This window comes from Idiotropiscis lumnitzeri, chromosome 3 (assembly GCF_059441095.1).
Source record: "Idiotropiscis lumnitzeri isolate Australia: NSW breed Sydney's pygmy pipehorse chromosome 3, RoL_Ilum_1.0, whole genome shotgun sequence".
Taxonomy (NCBI): domain Eukaryota; kingdom Metazoa; phylum Chordata; class Actinopteri; order Syngnathiformes; family Syngnathidae; genus Idiotropiscis; species Idiotropiscis lumnitzeri.
Genome location: NC_142393.1, coordinates 5,270,064 through 5,290,176, shown reverse-complemented (window position 1 = coordinate 5,290,176; position 20,113 = coordinate 5,270,064). Strand labels below are relative to the sequence as shown.

General features: G+C 43.2%; 3 protein-coding genes across 5 annotated transcripts; 1 reads left to right on the top strand and 2 right to left on the bottom strand.

Moving 5' to 3' along the window:
* Positions 1-829: 829 nt before the first annotated feature.
* On the top strand, positions 830-3,415 carry hemk2 (HemK methyltransferase 2, ETF1 glutamine and histone H4 lysine). 2 transcript variants are annotated; one of them, XM_088291426.1, is made up of 6 exons: positions 830-1,099; positions 1,176-1,262; positions 1,329-1,419; positions 1,497-1,580; positions 1,680-1,841; positions 2,719-3,415. In XM_088291426.1, the coding sequence occupies exons 1-6, from the start codon at positions 963-965 to the stop codon at positions 2,737-2,739; spliced, it is 582 nt and encodes a 193-aa protein (XP_088147552.1). In that variant the 5' UTR covers positions 830-962; the 3' UTR covers positions 2,740-3,415. The 2 variants fall into 2 exon arrangements, with proteins under 2 accessions (XP_088147552.1, XP_088147551.1); XM_088291425.1 differs by having other exon boundaries at positions 831-1,099; positions 1,680-1,821.
* gart (phosphoribosylglycinamide formyltransferase) lies at positions 3,402-13,626 on the bottom strand. 2 transcript variants are annotated; one of them, XM_088291423.1, is made up of 23 exons: positions 13,541-13,596; positions 13,392-13,440; positions 13,228-13,307; positions 11,817-11,966; positions 10,934-11,029; positions 10,685-10,859; positions 9,762-9,873; positions 9,593-9,661; positions 9,274-9,399; positions 8,272-8,359; positions 7,941-8,195; positions 7,494-7,725; positions 7,206-7,300; positions 7,028-7,137; positions 6,486-6,684; positions 6,157-6,408; positions 5,245-5,397; positions 4,957-5,160; positions 4,745-4,882; positions 4,535-4,665; positions 4,018-4,159; positions 3,826-3,941; positions 3,402-3,758 (listed from the first exon to the last, which is right to left on the bottom strand). In XM_088291423.1, exons 4-23 carry the CDS (start codon positions 11,959-11,961, stop codon positions 3,561-3,563), a joined length of 3,036 nt encoding a protein of 1,011 aa, XP_088147549.1. In that variant the 5' UTR covers positions 11,962-11,966; positions 13,228-13,307; positions 13,392-13,440; positions 13,541-13,596; the 3' UTR covers positions 3,402-3,560. The 2 variants fall into 2 exon arrangements, with proteins under 2 accessions (XP_088147549.1, XP_088147550.1); XM_088291424.1 differs by lacking the exon at positions 13,392-13,440 and having other exon boundaries at positions 13,541-13,626.
* An 870-nt stretch (positions 13,627-14,496) lies between these two features.
* Positions 14,497-19,836, bottom strand: gpr180 (G protein-coupled receptor 180). The gene is made up of 10 exons (XM_088290795.1): positions 19,602-19,836; positions 19,258-19,401; positions 18,522-18,616; positions 18,278-18,380; positions 17,975-18,155; positions 17,287-17,336; positions 17,026-17,183; positions 16,220-16,408; positions 16,060-16,137; positions 14,497-15,596 (listed from the first exon to the last, which is right to left on the bottom strand). The coding sequence occupies exons 1-10, from the start codon at positions 19,738-19,740 to the stop codon at positions 15,441-15,443; spliced, it is 1,293 nt and encodes a 430-aa protein (XP_088146921.1). The 5' UTR covers positions 19,741-19,836; the 3' UTR covers positions 14,497-15,440.
* Between the last annotated feature and the right edge of the window lie 277 nt (positions 19,837-20,113).

Genomic DNA, 20,113 nt, shown 5'->3' with positions numbered 1-20,113 from the left:
GCTGCCGTATATCAATATTAAATATATTGTCAAGGTGCCGCTGAGTTTTTCATCAACATAACACACGTATGTTGTCATTATACATTCTGTGAATGTAATTCTGGTGTTGAAAACTGGCGATAATCATCGGCCTATCGCTCTGCTCCCACAAATCTCAACAATTCTCGTGAAACTGTTCAGTCAAAGAGTCATGCAAATTCATTGAAAAACAGACCAAATTGATTTACAGCACTAGCATAAACAGAAATAATAGAAGAAATTAGTAACGCAATGGATATGACAAAATTGTGATTGAGACCTATATTGATTTAAAAATACATTTGACCCCCCCCCCCAAAAAAAAATAAAAATAAATTATAACAATGTTGGGTTCAAGGGGTTGTTTTGTTTTTGTTTTGCTATATGGAGAGGAGGCAACAGTTTGTGGACATGGAAGGTTAGGTGTCCATTCACCAAGTAATAAAACATCTTTAAATTTGAAGCTAAAACCGGTTTTATCTCCCTTTTTGTCCCCATTTTAAATGACTTTGGAAACAGAAAATAACAGACTGTCAGCACAAGACTAAAGAAGAAAAACCGGTCTAGCGAGAGACCTATACCAATATTTATTTAGTGCTCTTGAAATTTATACGCCTCGACAAACAGCTGCTTAACAACAGGGTGAACAAAACTGCGTGAAGACTGTTAATGACTGATCTTCTATGGCAAAGAATTTAAGTGAACAATAATTGATTCAAGGCAAGTCGAGCAAATAGTGTAGTTCTCCAAAATGTCCACAAGATGGCAGCTACATCACGCAAGTGACGAAGACGCAGGCAAACGTCATCGCGTACGTACGCGTGACGTACCAGGAAGTAAACCGGGCGTGTTGTACGGTTTTGTGAGGAAATCTCAATCGCGTCGCGTTTAATAAGAAATTGATTACAGACCCGAGGAGAAAGGACGTGTGCTTTTAAGTCGCCATGTCGGCGAACTACCCCACGCCTCTGTACGATCACGCCGCACGTGGAGACTTCAGCGAAGTTTACGAGCCGTCGGAGGATTCCTTCCTACTTATTGATGCGCTGGAAAAGGATGCTCGCAAGCTCCAGCGCATGAGGTCATGATGCACGCACGCACTCTTGCAAATTTTTTTGTGAGCATATTTTCAACACGCTTCTCACTAATGTCAGCAGGCCGTGCGTGTGCGTGGAGGTCGGCAGCGGCTCCGGAGTGGTGTCCGCGTTCCTCGCGTCCCTGCTCGGACCCTCGGCGATCTATTTGTGAGTTGCTCAACAATTTTCAATCTTCTGCGTGCATCTCCATGTTAATGAGAGCGTATTTTCTAGTTGCACGGACGTGAATCGCGCCGCAGCGCTGTGCACCTCCAGGACGGCATCACGCAACAGCGTGTCACTTGAGCCCATCATCACAGACCTGGTCAGACGCTGCTTTACACTTACGACGCACAACTTAAACTCTTGACTTTCCTACTTGACCTTTGCCCTTTGCTTTAGGTGGAAAGTCTGCTGCCCCGCTTGAGTGGACAAGCGGATGTGCTCCTGTTCAACCCTCCGTATGTGGTCACACCATCCAGTGAGGTGGCTTTGCCGCTTAAAGTTGTTGTGAAGTCATGAACGTGAGATCATGGGGGAGTAAGTGTTGGGCTGTGTTTTTTTTTTTTTTTTGTGTCATCTAAGGTGGGAAGCACGCGCATAGAAGCTGCCTGGGCCGGTGGGAGCCGAGGTCGTGAGGTCACCGACAGATTTCTCCCCGTCGTGTCCCAGTTGCTGTCCATTCGAGGGCTGTTCTACTTGGTCACCATAGCAGAGAATGATCCAGGTGCCTGGGATGTTTTTCAGGTTGGGGATGGGTTACAAAAACACTTTGGTGAACAAATTATTAGTAATAATTTTGGTTCCAATTTAGTAAATTGGATAATTTGGGAATCACTGATGGTGATAGGTGGAATAGATCTTGAATTGACTCAGTTGCTCAAAAGACTGAAACGCAAATATTCATCAGGGTTATAATAGTTTAGCTTTATAGTTTTTATTTCATTTGGATTAAATAACATTGCTTTGAATTAGTCTTCACAGCTGGTTTGTCGGTTTTTGTTAGTTTTATTTATTTATTTTTTTCAAAAAAGCTTTGTTTTAGTTTAGTCCTCTTATTAGTTTTTTTTTCACGTGTGCAAGATTTAAAAAAAAAAAAAAAAGTAATCAAATTTTTTCCATAAATGAACCAAAAAAGGTGAGCACAAGTTGTTACCTATGTCGAGTTTCGGCTAAATTAAGTGACTAAAGCATGGAAACTATTCCAAACGCAAGCACTTCTGTTGTCGAGGAGCAACGGCATCCCGTGGCGTTTTTTTTTTTAAATCAAATCTCAGATAACTTTTCAACCTTCTTTCTTTGGCTAACTTCTGTGCTGTAATAACGAAATAAAAATAAATACATTTAAAGTCAACCCCTGAAGACTTGAAAAGACAAAAACAGGACATTTTCACAATTAGTTTTGTACAAATATTTTTTTTACCATTTGCTTAAAAAAGCATTTTTGTTTTTTATTTTGTTAAAAATGTTTCATTTTGTTTCTCGTTTTATTTTGTTAACTAAAATAACCTTACTATTTACGCATTGGAGAAATTTCAGTGATTACATTGATCGTACTTTTGCTGCCTCAATTAAAATAATCCAGTGTCATCCCACCTTTTTTTGTTGTTCCTTCACCAACTAGAGGAGATCATCCAGATGCTGAGTGGATACGGTCTGCAGGGAAAGCCACACCTGTCGACCAGAGCTGGAAACGAGAGACTCACAATCCTGCGCTTCCATCGGTCCAAACATACGTGAAGCAAGGGGTCTTCAATCCTGTTCCTCGAGGACCAGTTTCCTGGATGTTTTCCAGCTGCAACACACCTGACTGTGATGATCAGGAATTGATCAGATAATCAGTCTGCAAAAGCTGATCATTTCAATCAGGTGTCTTCCAGCAGAGAGAGATGGAAAACACATTGTGGAAACCGACCCTCGAGGAACAGGATTGAAGACCCCTGGTTTAGAGAAAAAAAAAAAGGAAATTTGAAGTCACTGTCACCTGTACGGTTAAATCAATCATGGACGACAGCAGTGCTTCTCAGATAGTGTGAACCTGGTGAACATGCTTTTTTTTTCTCCCTTCATACTACAATAAAGTGTAATTGCACATCCACTCCAGTAGATGGCAGTGGCGCTCTCCTTGCCCATTGTGCGCAACGTGTATTAACTCTACGGTGTAGGTTTGTTTTGCAACGAAAATGTATAAAATATTATTTAAGCGAAATGTTTTCTTCTTGCTTGGGGGGGCGTAACAGAAAATAATTGAGATGCACTGGACTACAGTAATATCTAAACTGGAAGCCAACGCACCACAAATAAAAATAATCCTAAAGAAATGTTTTAATGTGCATAATTTGCATTTATCCAGCAAACAGTCACCATTCATGCAAATATGGAATGTTTTTTTTTTTTTTCCCTCCACCAAAGGCCGTGCTTTGCTACAGTGTCAGACGACAAAACATTTACTTGTCTGTGTTAGTACTATTGCTGTAAATTGGCCCTACGGACGACGCGTCCGTCCTCACTAAGATGAACGGCCCCACTGGCGACCAGCTCCATGGCCGCAGGGAAGGCCCTGTGCTCGGCCTCTTTGATTCTGTCCGACAGACTTTCTTCGGTGTCGCCGCGCAACACTGGCACCGCCTCCTGCACGATGATGGCCCCAGCGTCCACCTCCTCCTGACAGACAAATGACAAGTTTCGTCTTAGTTTCGGTGTTGTTCGGATGACAACGCGACTCACTTACTGCAACGAAGTGGACCGTGCAGCCGCTGACCCGCACGCCGGCCTGGAGAGCTTGCTTTTGGGCATTCACGCCCTTGAAGGACGGCAGCAGGGATGGATGGATGTTCAAAAGTTTACCTAAGATGAGACTTTGTTTAAAAAAAAAAATGATAAAAACTCAAGATTTATGGTGATGATCAGTCCTTGGACTCACTGTTCCATTTCTTGACGAAAGCGCCTGTGAGGATCCGCATGAATCCAGCGAGACACACCAGCTCTACCCCAAATTCTTCCAGCACGCGGTCAATGGTGCCGTCAAACTCTGCTCGGCTCCCGTACAGTTTGTGGTCCACCACCTAGTTTTAATCACAGACACGTCACGTCACAATCGGACAGAAATTTCATACGCCCAAATATGGTCAATGTCATGCTTTTCCAGAAATCAAAACGACTCGTCTGGCCTCACGTCGTCCAAACTCCGCCTCTTTGCTCAATGTGTGGGAGCCGAGCAGTATGACGTGGCCTCAAGATTGAAAGTTTGGATGTTGTATTAGGCAAGTGAAATTAATTAGGTTACTAACCTGTCAGTGGAAATGCTTTTAAATCAAGATTAAAAAACATGTCACCTGACATCTGTTTTCAAACAATTTGGTTTTTTTCTTGCAGCGGGGGGCCTAACAGAAAATAATTGAGAAGCACTGATCTCCAGAAACTCTTTAAAAAACGAGTACCCGTGTCTGGATGCCAGCCAGTGCCGCTCTCTTGAGACCCTGCACTCCAGGCTTGTTGGAGATGACGACCACGATCTCTGCACAGCTCGACGGGCGCTTGGCCTGCTCGATCAGCGCTTGAAGGTTGGTACCTGGAGGAGACAGCCGAGCCGGAGTTCGGAATCTGCGCCATGACATGAACCCGCTTCATGAAACAATAAAGAAACAAACCCGAGCCTGAGATGAGAACCCCAACTTTGGTCCTCTTATGCGGAATGCTGCTATCGCAGAGGCAAGTGCCGTTCTTGGAGGCCGGACCGGTGTTTAACAGGCTGTGTTTGAGGTTTCGGACCACCACAGACTCGGCACCTGCGGCGGCACATTCACAAATGCAAGTGTGTATTGTGTGCGTCTCCCACACGGAGGTTGCAGACGCTTCTCACCAGGTGGCTTGTGAGCGAGTGCGCCTATGATCCAGGCCTCCTCGTGGGCTTGCAGCTGCCGCAAGACCCTTTGAGCGTCCACGGGGGCGACCACGAGCACCGCACCCAAGCCGCAATTGAAGGTGCGGGTCATCTCGCCCTCGCTGAGGCCACCCTCCTTCTGCAGCCAGGAAAACACCGGCGGGATGCTCCAACGAGACGCATCTGAAAAATAAATAAAATACTGTCAATGATTCCTAATATAACGCAGGTGTCCCGAGACCTTTGCGCATGTCACGTGCGCCTCACCTAAATCCACAGCAAGCGCCTGGGGCAGAACCCGAGGGATGTTTTCCAAAAGTCCTCCGCCAGTGATGTGAGCGTACGCTTTGACAGCGCCGCTGCGCAGGATTGGCAGGAGCAGACGACTGTAGATCTTCGTCGGTGTCAACAAAACCTCCCCTGGAGGTCATTGTGAAAAATAAGGAAGACGTCCTGAGAGTTACACTAATTCACTTGCATTGAAATAAATTATTAAATCCTCAATTGTAAATTTATTTGCAAAGGGGAAAATTACAACTTTCAATGAGGTGGAGCGTTATTATTGTGCTCGATTTTTTTTAACGCCGCATACAATATTAATTTGGGTGACTTATAGATATAACGAGCACGTGAGATAACAAATTTGTGGCCACGAATGACGTTTAATGTTCCCATAAAGACTTTTTGTCAGGCCATCTCCTTCAATGCACATTCTGGTGTGCACACCTCCGCCACCAGGAGGCAGGACACTCAGCTCCTCTCTCGAAGTCTCTGTATGGCACAATGGTTAGTCATTCTTCTCTGAGGATAAAGAATTTATGACTGAGTATTCTTATATGCTCTGTCTTCATTTGTGTTCAGATATTCTTTTCATGAACAACACCAGCACAGATACGAATTGTTAGCTTGTGTCACTATGGAGTTCCATTTTGTACGTTAGCATAAAATTAGCGGAGGCTATGTAGCGGTTTTAAATACGTGTCATGGAATTCTTTTTGTTATGTTTAGTTTGACAATCTTCAGCCAAGAGAAGCAATAAACAGCTTGAAGTCTCGTTTTTGAAGAATATTTACTCATTTCATCAACCAAAGTGAAAAAAAAATAAATAAATAAATCCGTCCAATCGACAGCCGGCATCTCCAAAAACATGACAGTGTGTTACTTCAGTCTCACACTTACCAAGAGTCTGTCCGAGGTTACCAAAAGGTGCTGGCGAGTTGTAGCTGAGACGCGTTCGCTCCAAGACCTTGCGGACCAGGCTGAAGCCGTTGCTATGGATACCGGAGGACGCCACGCCGATCAAGAGGTCCCCCTCCGTGATGTCGGCCAACCGAGGCAGCAGCGCGCCCCGCTCCACTGCACCCACACAAAACCCAGCGAGGTCGTACTCCCCCACGGCGTAGACACCGGGCATTTCTGCCGTCTCGCCACCTGGAACATCCAAAGTTTGATGATTCAAAATGGCAACTCAGTCCCGCGGAAATGCTGACGGCGGCGGCGTTGGTTACCGAGCAGAGCACAGCCGGCCATCTCGCACGCTTTGGCGATACCCGCGACCACCGTGGCGGTCACGTTTACGTCCAGCCTGCCGCATGAGAAGTAGTCGAGGAAGAAGAGCGGCTCGGCACCTTGAGCCAGGACGTCGTTGACGCACATGGCCACCAGGTCCTGACCCAAGCTGCCATGATGCCCACACGCCTGAGCGATCTGAATGAGGCAGAGAGCTTTTTTTAAACTCATCAAATAAAACGGCAAAATGCACGTCAATTTGAACTTTAATTTCCTTCTGGCAACAACAACAATTAAACTCAGGATAACTGATGACTGATTAAATTTATCAGGTTAGCGGGCAAATAATTCTATTTCATCACTTAACCGGGCCCACCCTTTGGAGATGCACACTCCTTCAACGTCACAGATACTACAGCGACGAATGAGTGGATGGCCAAATCATAAAATGACACTCGCACCTCACATTTTAAAAGTTTATGCATAGTCCTGGTACCATGGTAATCTGCTTTAGAATATAAATAAATAATAAAAATCACACCTTAAGTTTGGTCCCAACTCCATCAGTGCCGGAAACCAGAATCGGGTCGATGAACCCGGCGGCTTTAAGATCAAAGAGTCCAGCAAAACCTCCCAGCTCAGCGTTACAACCTGGTGAGAAAAAAGTGTGAACATTTCCTGCAGATGGGAAAACAGATTATTTGCAAACGTTAAATTACCCGGACGGGAAGTTGCCCTGGCCAGAGGCTTGATCATGTCCACAAGTTTGTTGCCAGCGGCGATGTCCACGCCGCTGTCCTTATAAGTCAGGCCTCTGTCAGAGACACGGTCAAATCACGGCTGTCACGGCATTACGCCTCTTTCAGTGTTCCAAATCATAAAATTAACAGTGACGGCCGTTCCAAGTGAAGAAGCAACAACGAGATCATCCAAAGTTTGTTTATTTAAAAAAACGAGCCAGCAACCGTACAGAAGATAAAATGCTTTTGAGCCGCGTTCAAACACACCTGCGTCGCTTGAAATGGGCAATGGCCTTGTGGCCGATGTCGCGGCGGTACACGGCACCAGGGAAACCCACGGCCGCCACGCCCTGATTGGCTGCCTGCAGCGCAGCCTCCAGAGAGGGCTTGACCGCCGTGACGGTCAGGACGCGACCGCCACTGGTGACCACTTGTTTGTCCTTGAGCGCTGTACCCGCGTGGAACACCTGAATCGCCGTGTCCTCAAACTGGGACAGACCTGAGGGGCAAGCGGTGGAAGGTTAGGGCACGCTCTAAGATGTCTCAAGATAGCGCGAAAGTCCTAAACTATTAGGAAAATAGTCATTACTGTCACAAAAGTATGTACAAGTGATGCCTGATGCTGAGAGATTAATCAAGGCAATTACTTGGGGATTTTATGACTATTTGTGGCACGGCTCTAGGTCGAACTTTATTAGTACCCTGAGCACTTACCGGTGAGAACCACGCCTTTGCTGTAGGCACCAGGATAACCGGCACTCGCCATCACCACCGTGACGGCAGATTTGTCCTGGTGCCACACGGGGGCGCTAGAGGCCAGCTTGCCTTTCATGGTGTTCAAGATGACCTCATACAAGTCGCTTTTCAGCAAGGGAAGCAAGACCTGACACTCCGGGTCTCCAAAGCGACAGTTGAACTCCAGAACTTTGATTCCCTGCTGGGTCAACATCAGCCCGGCGTACAGAACTCCTGGAGAGTCACATGACAATGATGTCGTGAGCAGGTTGTTGGAAACGAGCCAAGTTGGTAGCGAAACTGCACTCGCCAACATAAGGAGTTCCCTCTTGCTTCATCCCGTCGACGGCCTTCTGAAGCACAGACTCTCGGATCTGCACCAGCAGCTCCTCGCTCACCTGCGCGACACAAATGAAAAGCAGACTCGTTACACAACCATGGGTTGCGTTTTAGTCCAATGAGATATTTTGGGAACTTTTGGGAAATTTCTGCTGAAGTAGCTCTCGGATTTCAGTATGGCTGGTCACTTTTTTTTTTTTTCCTAAGAATATTGTGGGGGTTAATTGTATATTCAAAAGTATCTTCATTAATCAATTTACACATGTAATTCATCTCTTTTTAAATCTACTCATTTTCCAGAAATGGCTTTTTTCAGATAGAATTACTTTCAAATTAATACATTTGATTCCATGAGGCTTGGTTTCTCTTGTAGATTGAAAACACTTTATATAACTGTACAAGTCATGACTGAAGCAAAAAAATTCAACTTGTTTAAAAAGGGGACATAATGGGAAATTCATTTTCAAACTGGAAATGCTGAAAACGCATCTCTGGACCGGGCCACACATGAAGTAGTGTGAAATTAAACAAACTAAGTCTTTAGTTAGTTTCTTGTGTCTAAAAACTTCTTCGTAAATTTATGCAAACGGATTTTCTCAGCCTGTGACTTGAGCAGCTAAATCGGACAAAGATCCGTTACTTTACAAGCCATTTTCCAACCTGAATATGTCAAAGCCAAAAAATTAAGTCGAGCCAAAATGAGTTTTGTTGGATGCGCAGATGAATTTTGTTGTTTGTTGATCTGTCCATTGTATGCTCCTCACACAACTTGAAAAGTGGAATTCAGCAACTTGGTGACTAAAATGCAATCCAGCCCTGCAGCCTCGGCCACAGTGCTTTGTAAACATTCTCAATGTCACAATTTTTTTTTTTTAAATACCCGTGTGTGCATAAAATATGCACAAAACACCCCCCCCCCCCCCCGAAAAAATAAATTAATTAATTAAATAAATAAATAAAAGAGCAGACATACCTGAGGAGTCGGACAGTAGGCTCCCATGCCGCCCGTGTTTGGCCCCCGATCGCCATCTTGGAGACGTTTATGATCCTGCGCTGGAGGCATCGGCGACACCGAGGAGCCATCGGTGAAGCACAGACACTGCAAGTGCGAGCAGTTTATTTCTTTTTCAGGTCAGGAAACTTGACCGGCTCGAAGTGAAAACAAGCACAGCTACAATCAGCAAAAGTTACGTTACTAATTATTTGTTTTATTTTGTCTCTTTGCCCATCTGTCAAAATGTTGCTTTACTGTATGGGAAACAGGCAAAAAAAAAAGGACCTCAAGAACTCACAGATACTTCCTCTCCCTCTAAGAGCTCCTCCACCACCACCGTGTCGCCAGCATCCCCAAATGCTCGATCCTGAAATTCAGCGTGTAAAAAAAATTTTTTTTTTAAATTAAAAAAAAAACATGACAACAATGCACCCAACTTTGCTCGTCCCGCATAAAACGCAACTGACTTTCATGATGTCCATCACAGCCCGACAGGCTTCGTCCTGGTCCTGCGCCACAATGACGCCTTTCCCTGCCGCCAAGCCACTTGCCTTCACAACCAGCGCTGGAAAGTCAGCCCTGAGAAACACAAAAAGGAAAGAAATTTATTTTATTTTTTTCGTTCTCTCTTTCAATGCCAACCATTAAAAAAATAAAGAAAATCTATCGCGTGCCAAACAATTTTGAGCATTCTATTCTTTTAAATCTCCAAGAAGATTGTGTTTGATGACGACAGAAACCACCCAATTTAGACTCTATTCTTCCATCACAAAAAAAAGTTTGTTTTCCGCTTATTTCATTTGGTAGTAATCACAAGTAGAAAATGGGCTGCATTTACCCAAATCTGAAGATTTTGAACCGAAGAGACAGATTTTTTTTTTTTTTGTAAAATGATCTATTTTATGCACAATAGCGACTTTCATTCCATTTTTTTTTTTTTTGCTAGAGTGATGCCGCAAAAATCTGAACAGATTTTTTCTTCTATAAAATAACAATGAAATGTCCTTTTGATGGAAAAATAATGATTTAACAGATATTCACCAGTGTAACATTTTACATTGGACAAATGTTACAAACAATTTGCAGGCTAATTAGTAGTATTAGTATTTAGCTGTGTGTGCGCATGTCAATAAGAACATCACATCATCGCTTCGATGTCAAAATTGAAATATTCTCCATCACATTTTCTCTATTTTATGACACTCTTTGTAATAGATTTAACGTGACATCACTATGATCAATCAAAAGCTTCTACCAAATGTAGTTGCCTTCACTCGTGCACCTCGTTAGGATTGCTACTGACAACATTTTTACGACAACGGCGCGGAAAGAGTTAAATGAAGAGATCAGGCCAGTGAAGATGTACTTTTAGAAAAAGAGTTGTACGGACGTGCGTATGTAGTCGCACGCCTCCTCAGCGTCGGTGAAGGAGCCGTAGCGTGCTGTGGGAATGCCGTGGCGCTCCATGAAGGCCTTGGAGAAGCTCTTGCTGGCCTCTAACTGGGCGGCTTTGGCCGTTGGGCCAAAACACGGCACTCCCGCCGCCGTCAAGTCGTCCACGATACCTGCTCGGACAGCATCGGCGATGACGAGGCTGAGCAGCACGAGAGGAAGACTTCAGCGGAAACGCTGAGCTTACCTGCTGCGAGCAGAGCCTCGGGCCCGACCACCACCAGCCCCACGTGGTGATCCTTGCAAAACTGAGCCAATATGGCGTGGTTATTCACGGAGACCTCTGGAGTGAGAAGGACAATTTGATGACAGAATTGTTTAGCCACTTTCAAATATAAAAAGCGTTAGTTCAGAGCAAAAAATTTATAATAAATTTAAAAAAAAATTTATTTTTTTTGAGTTTCTAATTTATATTTTCGGTGAAGCACACACAGACTCACCTGTTCATAGATTTTCTTTCCCCAATATTTCTCAACTACGCATTTATTTTTGCGTTTGGTGGGAAATCAACCAGTTTTGCATGGAAACTGCTTATTGCCGTTATTCCCGTTTAGTCAAGAAATTCGGTAATTCTCCCCGCCCAAATGCAGTAATCATGTCTGCCAATCATAGTGCGATATAAAAACATCTAATGTACGATACAAGCCCGTATTGTTTGTGTTGTTATTTCGATGTGTGGGTTAGCGTGTTAGCTCTGTTGCTAGCGTCCAAGACAACAACCGCCACTTTGAGGCTTCTGCTTGACACTCCAGGCATGACTAATCGAGCTTCGCTCAATCCAACTGTTAGTGGATTGTCCGTGAGCTAAAGAGATGACTTTTACTGTTCTGCTGCTCACTGGTAGGATGAGTTCAATAAACAGAGTCTGCGCTCCAAGAGATTACTATTTAGACCACCAGCAAATAATAGTTTAGGGTACTGAGCATGTGCTATCAAATATTTTACTTTGTTTTCCAAGTCTGGTAAAAAATAATGTAGACGGGATTTGCCATTAATTGAATGGAATTTTAAGTAAAAAAAATAATACCTGTACATTTGTATGTACACATAAATACATAATGTATTCTTACCCGAGTTGCAAATTTTGCCGCAGTCGACCGTCCCAGCATTCCCCGGCGCCACCAGGACTTGCTGCACGTGCTGCGACTGGGCTAGCTTCCACGCCAGAGCGTGCTCCCGCCCTCCTCCGCCAACCACCAGCACCCGTTCAGCCATGACACCTGCAAGATGGGAAAATGACCTTTTACCACTCCATGTCGTCTAATTACACCAACTGTTTGGAATAAAAGGTCAAGCGGCGACGAAGCGCTGACCTTTTCAGGCAACTGCGGTTTTATATTATCTTGCATTGTCACGCTTAGATGGGCCCAATCAGGCCGAACAAAAACACAAAACAAAGCGACAAGCTTCTTGTCAGGCGCATGAACGTACATAGTTTTTTTTCTTAAACCGGAGTGAACATTTTGAATTCCTTTCCTTGCCTCCTTGTGTTGATAATTTAGTGCGGTACAAAGAGCTGACAGTCACAATGATTAGGACCCTCGTGACGTTTGTTTGCCACCATGTGATCTCATCAGTGGCACGCTGCGATTAGCCTGATGAAATTTGCCTTCCTTATCCCGAGCGCAACGGTTACAGGCTTTATGTGTATCAGTGTCCACCAAACACACTCATTAACCTAAAAGTAAAAAAATTGCGGGGGCACAGTTCACCCCAAGGTGAGTCCAGACATATGCATAAAAATAAAAAAGAATTAATTCCACCATGGTTGAGCTTTTGATTGATTGATTGATTGAGCTCTAAGGGACATCTAAAGCGGCGAAGCAACGTGGAGGTATGTGAACCATGAAGCATTAATGTGAATGACACAACATAATCAGATAAGCAGAATATTCCCTATGCATTACATTGTTAAAAATTTTTGTGACGTGTTACCGGCACTTCATGTTGTCAAGACACCTTTGTTGTGATAGCTAAAAAAGTTGTCAACTATTATTAGGTATTAGTTTAAAAAACTGCAAAAATAATTACAAATATATATATATTTTTTTTTAGCGGGGAGTTGTTGAGTTATTCAAAGGGTTTTTGTAGATCATAGGCCACAGCACGTCCCTCGTGAGGATAAGCAGATGAGATAATTGATGGACGGATGGATTCACAGCACAAATTCATTTTTATTTTTTGTTCTCAAGCGCATTTCAGAGTATGTACGTTTCCCAAAGTGCAGAAGTTGAATCAGTCCAACACTTCAACTTCCATCAGTTCTTTTTTTTTTTAACACGACTGTATTTCTACTGATGTACACAGACTGAGAAATTTTGCCATACAGAATAATTTTACATTTCAAAATCAACACAGTGCAAATTAACAAGCAACTTGCACCCAACTATGTACTGCAAATTTGTATTAAACGCGTCTACACTTGCAAAAGAATAACTTCAACGGAAACATGTTACATTCCAGAATCATAGCAACACCAACCTGAGAGTTTTTAACAAAGCGGGAGTTAGCCGGAGCCCGATCAGGAGGAAGACGCGTCTTCTCAGTGTTCAGCCTGCAGACTGGTGAAGAAAAAAAAAAACACACCACGCACAATGAGACACACAAACTTCAAATTGACACAGACTCAAAACATACGCACACACCTACACGCCACGTGGATGCCGTTTAGGATGCGGTTCGTCGTGCTAAATGCTAACAATAAAGTTATCTAGAAGCAACACTCGACATTGCAAAAATGTATAAGCCGTCGCTGCTCACGATTACTGTTTCAAAAAAAAGTTCCGCATTTTACCTCCTTACTGCGTCCAAACTGGCGTTTTGGGGGAGTTCTACAACTTCCTCGGAGTGTAATGACGCAATGCATTATGGGACTTGAAGTTCTACGTTTACTTTAGGATAGATAGATAGATAGATAGATAGATAGATAGCGCATTAGTGCACGTGGTAGCTTGTTCCGTTAAGTTGACTATTCTACTTTTCATTTTGTTCGTAAAATAGCCGATATCTTCGAAACATTCACTTGCGAATTTTTACATTAAACAAAGTAGTGTGGTATCTTGAAAAATGCTAATGTTTTAATAAAATAGCCAATACCTGGAAAAAATGAACAAAAAGTACTGTGATGTCTTGAAACACGTTTTGCTTACATTTTTTTTAATATAATTTTCAAAAAAATGTGACAAGATGTCATTCTTTTTTATAACTTAAAATAAAGTGTGGCATCTTATAACATTTGAACTTTAGATTCCTATTATTTTTTTAATAAAAATAGCCAAACCTGAATTATGCAACAGTCAACGTTAAAAATGTTAAACAAAATTACTCTTGAATTGTGTTTTTTTACAATTTGAAATTTAAAAAAAAGAGAAGCTTTCATTTAATTTTTGAATAACAAATATTGCTGACAATTTTACGTTTAGATTAAGAATCTTAACTTTTTCTCAGAACCTTCTGATTTTTTTTTTGTTATAACCGCACTGGACTAAAGACAAACTTGCTCTACATTACCAACAATTTAACTGGCATTACGCATTCAACATGTCAAAACATCTCCAAGATGAGGACAATGTGTCACAGAAAAAAAAATGTCTAGTTCTTTATTTCATTTTATAATAAATGTGCATCAAAACGTTCTTGCTTTGTCATGGTGTAAAATGAGTGAGATATTTTTGTGGGAGCAGAGGGGGGTGTGGTCAGCTTTAAGATTTAAGGGGATGTGCACTTTTTGTAACCCTGAAAGTGAAACGCTCAAGTTTACCATTTTTATTGAACTGTACATAAACACAACAATCTTTAACAGAAACATTTTTTTTTCAAGCATCAGGTCTGAAATGAGGTGGAGATATTTGAATGTCATGCATTCCAAAACTTTAAATAGCTCAACGCACTTCCAAGGTTTGAGGTTAATAGTTGCTATACACTCCCCTCCAAAAGTATTGCCGCAACTCCTACTTCAATTCGTGTGTTTTTGTCGTCCGCTTTTATTTTGACATCTAGTGTGTTGAACAGCCTGCAACTGCTTTTCAAGTGAGCAAACATATTTTGAACAGACATAGTCACTTAAAGTGAATAAAATGAAACATTTGGTGGCATAACCCTCACTTGCATTAACTGCATCAAGTAGTTCTCACAGATTAAACCCGAAGGCAAAAACAACTATCGACTGTTTACGCGACCAATCTAAAAAGCAAACCCTGAGCAACTACAAACATCCGTCAGCCACTTGTTCCGGCTCTTGAAAATTAGGTGGCTTCCAACAAAAATATGCTCAATTCTTATTTGTTCAACACATCAAAGGAAGTTACCTTGTTGTCCCAATACTTTTGGAGGGACTAGATTACGAGCAATTAAATTCACATTTTTGTATGCTCATATCCAAAATGACTTTCTTATAAACCTTCATCCCACATCACCTACTTAAAAAACAAAATTAATTCCACTAATAGTCCCAGCGATGTATCGAACATCTTCTATATATGTCAAAACAAAAAACAAACAGAGCTCAAGGAGACCTTCTGTTTTCTGTTTTTGTCCTCCCAAATGCCCGATGGCCCTTCGCTTGCGGTGCCGCCTTTGTTTCCCTGCTAGCAGACTGATGCGTGTCCCAAAAAACAGCAAAGGTCGAGCGAGCGGCCCCTACGGCGCCACGTCCTCTTCGTCCGGTGATCCGGTGGAAAAGCCAGGGCAGGTACTCAGTAGCGCCCCCTCTGGTTGTTCCTGGACATTGTGAGCGGCAGCGATACGGAGGAGAGCGAGGACACCTCCCAGTAGAGAGAACGAGACAGAAAAAGCTGGTAGAGGATCACCAGGGAGATGGACTGACACAAAAACACACCAATGGTGACCACCTGCGCAAAACATAAAAACACAAAAAAAAGTGTTTGATTGTTCCTTGTTGTTTTTTGCCACAAATGATCAGTGGGTTTAAGTAATGATGGAATTAAGTTTTTTTTTAAGGTGTGTGTATATTACCCAAGTACTTATTCATCTAATTTTTTTTTTCAAGTTCGGCGGGCCGGATTAAAACCATTAACGGGCCCGCATGTGGCCCCTAGGCCGTAGTCTGCCCACACCTGCCCTAAACCCTTGATTTAAAACCCTAGTTTGAAACCCTTACCACAATTTAAAACCCAAATTTGAAACCCTGGTCTGGTTGGTGAGTTTTCACAAACTGATGCCCCTCCCACATGCCCGTAAACACAACCAGGGGGCTGCATTGTGGATGCAAAACCCCGCCCCATTGGCCCCACCCCCTGCACGCTCCTTCTACAGAGCGTGATTACTTTTGCTACATTTGCTAATAATACAGACCCTCTCCCTCTGGTGCTCGTTGAAAATGACAGACGCGAGGACGAGGACAGGTTGGCAGAGGAACCACAGGAAGCATCCCTGCGGAGAAAGCGAGAGTGTGAGGAGCCGCCGGGATAGCAGCAGCAGCGGCAGCGGCAAGTAGCACGCGAGTACAGGTCACCTTGGCAAAGCAGAGGTAGAAGTCTCTTTTCAACGTGCTCCTCTCGGTGGAGATGATCTGGTAGAGAACGGAGGCCAGCAGAAGGGCCAGCGTCACCCTGAGGCCGATGAGGAGAACGCCCGCCAGCGACTGCTGGCTGTGATGTTGGCGCTCGGACGAAGAACACCGTTCCCACAGCGCAAGCGCAGCCTGCAAGTGACACCATCAGTTCGGGCTGGGCGATATGACCTAAAATCAATATTGCGGTAAATTGGGCAATTTTACCTCGATACCGATAAATGCACGATAAATTCCCCCGGAGGACCAAAATAAAAAAAAAATACAGGAAATGCATATTAGCTGTTTTTTATTGATCAACTGGTACACATTACTTTCAGTGAAAAATATTGTTTTGCTCAAACATCGTCTTTATGGAACCCAAAACATTTCCAAACGACAGATGTCCACTTTATTTTCGGGACAAGCGCGACAGGAACAATTTCAACTAACGTTACTTCGTCTTCAGCCGTGTCAGGCACTTCTGAATTTGAATGGCCAGCCACGAACCCGTCTTGTTTACATTCTTGTTCAGAAGGGTGGAGTCACGTGACGACACGCGCTGTAGCCGTCTTAAAGGGGCATGAGCATCGCCGCAGACAGAAAAAACTACTTTTTCTTTTTTTTTTTTTTTAGACACCGAATTTACCGACATGGGCAAAATGATGTCGGTCATTGTAATACATTTCGGTAACGGTAAATTTTCGGTTTATCGCCCAGCCCTACCATCAGTATCTCCGCATCAGGGGAGCGGACAAAAGCGGGCGTACCTGCACCACGACCCCGCAGACGGCCACGGCCGTCGACGCCGGCGATTGTTCCCACTGCAGAGGTCGGGACTGAGGTTTCCGGCCTCGACTCAGGCTCCAGCTCACACACAGGCTCAGTAACGTGTACAGCATTGAAACTTGAGCTGCCATAGCCCAGACTGCAAAGGGACAAGACAAAGAAGTCACTTGGTGGGTGAGCTTACAAATTGGGTGCGAGATTTTATTGAGGAAGTTCCTCAAGAAAAAGGAGTGATGACATACACTCTGCCAGGCGGCCCATCAGTGGAATCCCAACACCGTCTCGGGAGTACCTACAGGGCACAAGATTAAGTGGGATTTATGTCAACAATATTTCAGGATAGCTTTGCAAGTTTATTGAAATCTTATGGAAATAGCGGTCACTCGCAAAGATTGTGAGATAACACAAAGTTTTTTTGCAAGGGAGGGAAAACTTTTTTGATTTTAAATGTGTGTTTATGCACTTCCAGGTCAGTTTGGCGAGCCTAGCCTCTGATGCTCGGCAATATAATCACAAAGGTGAACTCTGAACGCTTCTTTAGGTCGAGAGATCATCTTTTGTTCAGCACTGGCTTCAGAAGTCCTTCATTTGTTTAGAAATTGTGCTTATTATGAAGAACAGATTTAAACTTTCGTTTACCTGGTTGCCACGCCTGTTTAAGTTAAAAACTGTAAGATAAATGACATTTGTATTGCGGAAGCATACTTGCACATTGAAATTTGTATGAATTGTTAACCACCAGACACAGAATAAGCCTCCACCCATCCCAGTCGCCAGACATTTCCAGCAGACCATCAAAACTCAACTTTTTTTTAAAGTAAATGCTAATCTTGCAATATGAAATGTCATGTCATTTTTGCATGGTTCGAATACCCATTCACCAGATGAATCTGCTTCGTTTGGATTAGCCTAGTTGATATCGTCTCTTACCTGGACATGTGAACGTAATTGCAAAGTGCAGAGCATCCCTGCAAGGCCAGACTTGTGGTCAGCACCTTCAGGACCATGTGCATGGGACCACCTTTCCTCAGGGCTTGGTACAGTGGCTTAATGTAGATACAAGAAGCGACAAAGTATGCCAGGAGCAAGAGGAAGTAAAACGTGTGGAGACCTGCAGGAGAGCCAAAAAAAACAACAGTAAAGAAGTGGAAGCATTTAGTATTTATTTCATTTCTCTTGTAATACGCACATCAGCCAAGCTTCAGAACTTGACAGAACAAAGGAGTGTCTGACCTGCCTCCTCGGCGCTGAAATGCTCCAGGGGATTTCCTGCAGAATCGGCATTAAGCAGCAGAACAGTAAACCGGAGATCACCATGAGAAGGAATCACGGTATCCTGTAAATAAGAGATCATCAAACTTTCACACTGTGCTAGTACAACTGGCTATTCCAGCGATTCGGATCTTAACCATTCCGCCACCCCATATTGGTATCAAGGTTGATCGTCACGTGGCGAGGGAAATTGTTCATTATTTACCTGACATGTGTATCGATCCGCATAGAAAGCGTTCCACACTGTCGGGGGCGACTGCCGAGGAATAGTCTGGTTGTGTTCTTTTTGACTTAGAGGAACTGAAGAGGAGGAAAAAAACTCATGTAAAAGTGCACAAGGGAGTGTATATCTGGTGTCATCAATCGAGCCCTTGGCGATAGTCTAAAATGCTAAAGGCATGTGTAAAAAAAAAAAAAAAGCTAAGTGTCAGAAAACTGCAATCATTCACCACCAAAATTCATTTATATCCTATTTGATTTTTCAAACAACAAACCTAGCAAACTAGGCAGTGACGTAGACAGCTGAGACAGAAAAATAAATTGAGCTCCAAAAGAGGGTGTACCAATCTGTCTTAAATCTCATCACCAAAAAGCCCTTAAATCACAACAGTCTTTTTTTTCTGGAGGGGGGGGGGGTCACTTTTAGTACAAATGAATAAGTGCCGATGTTCAGCCTATCCAAGCGTCCCTTTAGAGGAAAAAAATATATTGGGCTCATCTTTTTGATGTTTTCAGAGCTTAATGTGGCATACATAGGTAGGGATGTGCACATTCATTTTGGTGATTGGTCATAAGCTTTCTCTCTCAAGTAAACGTCTACAGGGAGATATAAAAATCCAAATTATTGTGGCGATTGTTTTCTGAGGTTGAAGTGGGCATGAATAAAGATCGATATGGATATTGATTGGTCCTAGTTTTTGCCCTGAGAGCAAACTTCTTACTGATGAACTGGGCACTGGTGAGCCTTTCAGAGCAGCTGAGGTTATCCCAGTCCTCGTCCACATTTGGATACAACAGCAGTCGGGATTCCTTCTCTGCGGCGAGTGAAGGGTTGTCCACTTGACAGACCAACAAACCATCAGCACCTTTCCAGATTGTCAAACAGGACAAGAGAAACCTTGAAAGGTGACTTCCTTTCCAACATCTGAACATAGCTTTTGAAAAACTGCCATTATTAGACTCCACTTTAGAAAGACATTGCAGGATTAAGGGATAAAGATCAAGACAATCATGATAATAACATTACGTAGGAATGACAAAAAAAAAATAAACGGAATTACTGTACCTTGATACATGAAATTTGTGATGAATTGGCCTTGATGCTCTCTCGCTACTTGGGTACTAAAAAGTCCCGTTACAGTTTTCCCAAAAGCCTGCGCAGAGAAGAGTGCTGCAGCTGTGAGTGCGGTTAATAAACACGACATTTTACAGGCACTAATCTTTTTGCGTTTTAAGCCAATAAATGTTAGCTCATCACTTCATTGAGCCACGAAACCAGGAGACATCCTTTTTGCATCAAGCTACTTTCGCGGACGTATACAAAGCGGAAGTCCATCTAGAATTTTACCTCAAAAGACAAAAAAAAAACTCAATTTAGGATTTTCGTGGAGTGGAAAGTGATAAAATGACAAGAGACATGACACCTGAGCAAAATGTTTATACATGATTTCACGTTGGCGATATCACACTTTTTCCGTTGTCATTAAATCAACGTTTATTTTGACATTAAACATCGGAAGCGACTTGTATTTAGTGAGCTTTGCACCATCACTTTGTCCAATCGCTACTATTACTAAA

What these genes read in the sequence shown, in the direction of transcription:
- hemk2 (XM_088291425.1), top strand. Translation starts at nt 963, where the DNA reads ATGTCGGCGAACTACCCCACGCCTCTGTACGATCACGCCGCACGTGGA. An exon ending in CGCAAGCTCCAGCGCATGAG is followed by an intron (nt 1,100 to 1,175) that starts GTCATGATGCAC and finishes TAATGTCAGCAG; the next exon opens with GCCGTGCGTGTGCGTGGAGG. An exon ending in AGCCCATCATCACAGACCTG is followed by an intron (nt 1,420 to 1,496) that starts GTCAGACGCTGC and finishes CCTTTGCTTTAG; the next exon opens with GTGGAAAGTCTGCTGCCCCG.
- gart (XM_088291424.1), bottom strand. Translation starts at nt 11,961, where the DNA reads ATGGCTGAACGGGTGCTGGTGGTTGGCGGAGGAGGGCGGGAGCACGCT. An exon ending in AGAGGGAACTCCTTATGTTG is followed by an intron (nt 8,196 to 8,271) that starts GCGAGTGCAGTT and finishes GTGACTCTCCAG; the next exon opens with GAGTTCTGTACGCCGGGCTG. An exon ending in ACTCGCTCACAAGCCACCTG is followed by an intron (nt 4,883 to 4,956) that starts GTGAGAAGCGTC and finishes GTGCCGCCGCAG; the next exon opens with GTGCCGAGTCTGTGGTGGTC.
- gpr180 (XM_088290795.1), bottom strand. Translation starts at nt 19,740, where the DNA reads ATGTCGTGTTTATTAACCGCACTCACAGCTGCAGCACTCTTCTCTGCG. An exon ending in CACCAGTGCCCAGTTCATCA is followed by an intron (nt 18,617 to 19,257) that starts GTAAGAAGTTTG and finishes CCTCCTCTTCAG; the next exon opens with TTCCTCTAAGTCAAAAAGAA. An exon ending in TTTCAGCGCCGAGGAGGCAG is followed by an intron (nt 18,156 to 18,277) that starts GTCAGACACTCC and finishes GCTCTCCTGCAG; the next exon opens with GTCTCCACACGTTTTACTTC.